The sequence below is a fragment of the Ceratina calcarata genome, unplaced genomic scaffold (assembly GCF_001652005.2).
Source record: "Ceratina calcarata isolate Rehan_Ccalc_2016 unplaced genomic scaffold, ASM165200v1 scaffold7.2, whole genome shotgun sequence".
Taxonomy (NCBI): Eukaryota; Metazoa; Arthropoda; class Insecta; order Hymenoptera; family Apidae; genus Ceratina; species Ceratina calcarata.
In genome coordinates, this window is record NW_017178268.1 from 335,186 (window position 1) to 340,343 (window position 5,158).

The 5,158-nt window shown below is 35.8% G+C and overlaps 1 protein-coding gene across 8 annotated transcripts in view; it reads right to left on the reverse strand.

Moving 5' to 3' along the window:
• The window catches only part of LOC108630142 (acyl-CoA Delta(11) desaturase), a 7,264-nt gene extending 2,544 nt beyond the window's left edge, over positions 1-4,720 (reverse strand). Inside the window, exons 1-4 of one of the 8 annotated variants that reach the window (XM_018033212.2) lie at positions 4,150-4,720; positions 3,552-3,623; positions 3,086-3,127; positions 307-1,114 (exon numbers count right to left, since the gene is read on the reverse strand). In XM_018033212.2, the coding sequence (XP_017888701.1) occupies positions 307-571 (265 nt within the window). In that variant the 5' untranslated portion in view covers positions 572-1,114; positions 3,086-3,127; positions 3,552-3,623; positions 4,150-4,720. Of the gene's footprint in view, positions 1-306; positions 1,115-3,085; positions 3,175-3,551 lie in introns of all 8 variants that reach the window. The other 7 variants (XM_026817819.1, XM_026817816.1, XM_026817817.1 and 4 more) reach the window with 7 other exon arrangements.
• Positions 4,721-5,158: the final 438 nt, after the last annotated feature.

Genomic DNA, 5,158 nt, shown 5'->3' on the forward strand with positions numbered 1-5,158 from the left:
AATATGTCAGTGCCTAAAATTTCTGTATAGAAAGCTTTTCGCCAGCATCAATAATTAATTGAATATTTCCTTCTATACTTTTTAGCACGTAGCTATTTATTATTAGCATTGTTCTTCCGACGTCTGATTTTTTTTTAATTATAGGAAATGCGTTTTTCTAAAGTACATAAACTTTTGAAACGAAATTTTGTCATTTATTACAGCTCTTTTTTTTTCAAACTAAATTGACAGAGACGGTTCATACAACCTTAAGAAAGTATTAGCCGCGCATTCTATGTATTTTAGACATATTTTCGTTGTACTTACCCCAGAGAGTGGTAAAGAGCTTAGCTTCTGTGAAGATAAGGTAAAATCCATAAATAAAGCCAACGTGAAGGAAGACTTGTGCCATTAGATCTGGCCACGCGATACGAGGCACGTATTCCGTACTATTGCCAGCACGATAAGTTTTATCCACTACCAAAAAGTCTTCCGTTTCCGTCAATTTACTATCCTTCGACCCATTCTGTTTGACCTCTTCGTCCAACGCATTGTACACCGTGGGTGTAACGCGTTCCTTGTCGGGTGTCATTTTACTTCGAAGAATCTGTACTCGGTGTATCGACTTTTATATTAAATCCAACAGCGTCTTTTGCATTTTACCTCTCCTCGACGGATTTCAGTAGAATGCCACTTATCACAACACTATATAACTGTCCCTGTAACAACAAGTACTAAATTTCTTTCGCTCAATAGAAATTGTCAAACAGACAAATGGAATTCGCATCCAATTATCGGAAACTGTTTTCCAAGTAAATGGAATTGCCAGTCGCGAATTGCTATTTGTATTCTCTCGACGTAATTTTCTTTCTCATTTGCTATTCGTATTGGATCGATCTATCACTCAAGAGTATCGGTCTGACAATGGCAAGGGGAACGCTGACTGACTCGCAGCTCGTAGTCGATGTTAAAGGATACTATCTATCGATTGGAAATGCCACTGACTGTGTTCTGGTATCGCGACGCCCGTTGATAAAAACTATTTATCTTCAGATATTCATCGTCGATCCCACGAGATTAGTTCCCTTCCTATTTTTCGACGAAGTTTCTCATTTATTTACGAATCTTGAACCTTCTGTTGGGAGAAATGAAAATTCTGACATGAATTTCGTGTTGCGATTAGCGAGGATCGATGACGAGTGCCCAATAAAGGAAAGGTAATATGAGAGGACTGGCGCCACGTGTCTGAGGACGCAGGGAATGGGAGCAATATTCTTACTCCACAGGGGTTGTATTCGCCCCAAACTAAAACGCGTTTGCCTAGAAAGCTTCTCGCTAAATAAGTACAATATAGGTAGCCAAAAATTCCACGAGAATTTTTTATAGACTCCACATTCGATGTCCAAATTAGCATACAGATGATATTTTTTCTGATTATCAAAAATCTTCCGTGGGACGTTTCATAATTTCCTAGGCAAACATTTGTATTCTTTTTATTTTGAGAACTACTTTTAATATCGTGGAAAATTGGTACAAATGTTATAATTTTAAATTAGCAAATTGTAAACTGAGCGAAGAATGCTACTCTTAATAGTGGTTAGGCGTCGCAATTGGGAAGTACACGGCGACAACGAGATTAACGTAGGACGTTATAAAAAGGCGTGAGGCAATCGCAATTACTGTGTTCAACAGCTTAACGTTTCGAAGAACGGTGATAAGAAATGATTTTGTTCTACGCACGTTCGTGGAAATATCGGTGCGACGTCAATTATGATTATCAAATTAGTTCATTGAAATTGAATGGAAGTACAAAGTTGAGAAAATCTGCAGATTTGTTCGTTCGCCGGAGAACGAATCTCTGACGGGGGACTCGAGATCATCGAATGACGTAAGGAGGCAGTAATAACTACGCGTTTTTCGATTCGCCGGCTGTCGTTTTTGTGCTTAGAGTCGCCTATTATTTCCAACGTTGTGGCCTCTAATTAGAATTTATTGTTGGGAATTCACGGTTCACGGTCGAACCGTCGACTTCGCCGGTGTTTGTCGCCGCTTCGTTGAACTCAATCCGGAAAGATTGAATGAATATATCTATTCAGATATCGTTTTATACACTCACGGGTTATGCAACGCTCATGTTTTATCGATTACTTATTTGGACACAAAATTTCCTGCTTCCTGGATTAGCAAATCGATCCAACAATCCCTCCCCCCTCGTTCGGTATTGTTTAACGATTTTCTCTGGACTTATTTTAAAAGCAAGACGTGCCAAAATAAATTCATGAAAGGGGACATTCGTCATCGTCCTTGAAAATTGAGTTACCAACGAATTTACCTCGAGCAGCTAAGCCGCCGAGTTATTCCAATCTTGGCACACCTTGTATTATATTAATGACACTTAATAATACGTCATGCACTACTGTCGCACGTAGAGATGAATCATTTGAGCGCACGTATACTACTATAAATGAGTATTGTGAGAAGAACATTTTTTTCATTTGTTTCTGACGCTCGATAAACTAATCATTTTCATAATAATACTTCCGGGTTATCGAACTGGGGTATGAAAGTGCGGGGGAGGTCGCGTAAACTAAGACCAGCTTTTTTTTTTGTAGAATTTCATTCACAATTGGGAAAATTTACGGTTGATTAAACACAACTGATCTATGTTTCCTACTCACGCCAATATTCTGATTCAGATGTTTTTACAGTGGAATGTTTGTTATTCTAAGCACGTCTTATCTATTCGTTGAAAACTCTCCCATTTCACGTAATCTCGTTTCTACAAATGTTTATCTTGCAACAGGTGTTTTGTGAATCACTCTTTCATAACACCGTGATCATAAGATATTTACAGAAGATTGAATTGGGAAGCTTTCTACGAGACGTTAATTTTATGATCAATAACACTTTTAAATGAATATTGTCCACGACAAATGATTAAATCTCTAATCCAATTCAACACCAATTAGCAATTATCGTCCAATTTTTAATTCAAATGAATTCTTTAACTAGAAAAAATCCGAATAAGCGACTGAATTTGAATTCTTAATTAAAGAATAAAATTTGAAATTGAATTATTGAATTGATTCATAATTAAAAAACTTACGATCAAATCAAGATGAACTTCTTTCAAGAACTGGATATCTTTCTGCAAGACGTCAATTTTATGATCAATAACACTTGTATGGATAAAGTCTACGATAAATGATTAAATCTCTAATTAAATTCAACACCAATTAGCTATTAGTGTGTTGTTTAGCTTTTAATTAAGCTCGACTAGTTACGAATTCTTTAATTAGAAGAAAATCGAATTGATTTTAAATCTTGATTAAAGAATAAAATTTAAAATTCAATTATCGATTAAAATTAAAAAAAATTAATGATCAATTGTTAATCCACCAACTGTTAATTAAAAAATCTGCAGCTAAATAAAAATTCATTTTTCTAAAGTTTAGTAATAGAATCGTATTTTTTTTTTTAAGTAGAATCACATAAGATGAAAGTGATTAAGAAATTTGTTACGTTTCAAGAAGCTTGTTAATTGTATTTGGTATTCAGAAGGAGAAGCATACCTGATCGATCTTCCACAGTGGTATACTTCTTTCTTCGCAGTCATCGCTCGTCGCTGGATCCTTTAAATATTCCTCAACCCCAAAAAGACTTCTTATCAGATAATATTATTATCACTAATCTGATTTTTAGCTTTGTTCAGTATCTCGAAATGAAGGATCGAGAAAGTGTTCTAGTCTATTTATTAATTAAATACTAACTTGTAAAATAAATTAAAACTTGTACCGAAACATTCATTATATCTATTCCAGGAATTTTTACTTGTAAGTACTATTACTAATGTCTTTATCAGATTAGGAATCAATGATTCTTAATAGTATCTATTACTAAAACTCACGATGACAATAGTGATAATAATAATTGAATGAAATGGATAATTCTTTGATTTATTTGATTCATGCCCTATGAGAATGAAATCGTGAATTATCAGATTATACGATATACTAAGACACAAATTGTAACACCTGCTATAATCATTCGAGGAAAATCGTGCAGGTGTTTCCACGATTACGTAACATGATTAGAATCACCTACTGCTCGCGTTTCGTTCAAAGTATTATCAAGAATTCTTCTTTTACAATATGGAAAATTTATACATACTTGGTCATAAACACATCACTCCAGTTTATTAAATAAATTGTTCACTGATTCTATATACTAACAGATTAACAATTTTTTAACTAGTACCATTCAAGGACTAATTTCCAAATCGTCAAATACGTGTGATTTGGATTATTCACCGGTTCCTCTCGGCGTGATTACGTCAGGTGGCCAGTTCCTTCCGCGGTCCAAGTAGAATAAACACTGTTTCTTGCGACAAACCGCCGCACCTCGTGGAACAAAGCCGGCTTGTTTCGTGCGCGTCACCATGAGCGCAAACGAGGCAAGCTTTGATTAGAACAGACATCTTGAACAGACCGTTAGAGAGCGAAATAACAATGAGTAATTATACGTTCAATTTTCAATGTTCAACTTCACAGTCGCATAAATGACCATCGAAATCCATTTTTACTCAGAGGTTGTGCTCTGCAAACTCTGTGGAACGTAAATGAACATATACGCCAAGGCTCGTCGTTTTTGTGACGCCAAAATGTAAAAATTGTCATGCTCCTCTAATAAGTTTGTAATAAGCGGTTCTATTTTTAACATCAAGGTAGTGCAAAGTAATTCCACGCTGATCGAGTCTACGAAACTGCAAAACAAGCGTTACGAAAAATGTCGTACATAACGTGCGATTATAATAAACGTTGTTGTAGTTGTGTATGTAGAGTCCAGGGTTCAGGGGATTCGCATAAAATGAGTCAGTCATTGCAATAACAATAACAGATCCACAGTTCTGTCGAAGCGTAAATTTACAGAGACCTCGTGTATCAACAGAAACTGTCCACCTACGATGTGTAGGCAGCACTGGACAGTCTGGCTGTCCAATCAAGATATGCTAGAAGACATTTCTTTTACCTTATGAACTCTTAAGAGGCTTGGGTAGTCACGTGACTTTTCTAACATTTATCGATAACATTTTGACATTTTTCGCTCTGATTTCGCGCCATATTTAATTTTCCTCTTTCTGAAGAGGTACCTGACGACCAAAAAATATTCTCATATAAGG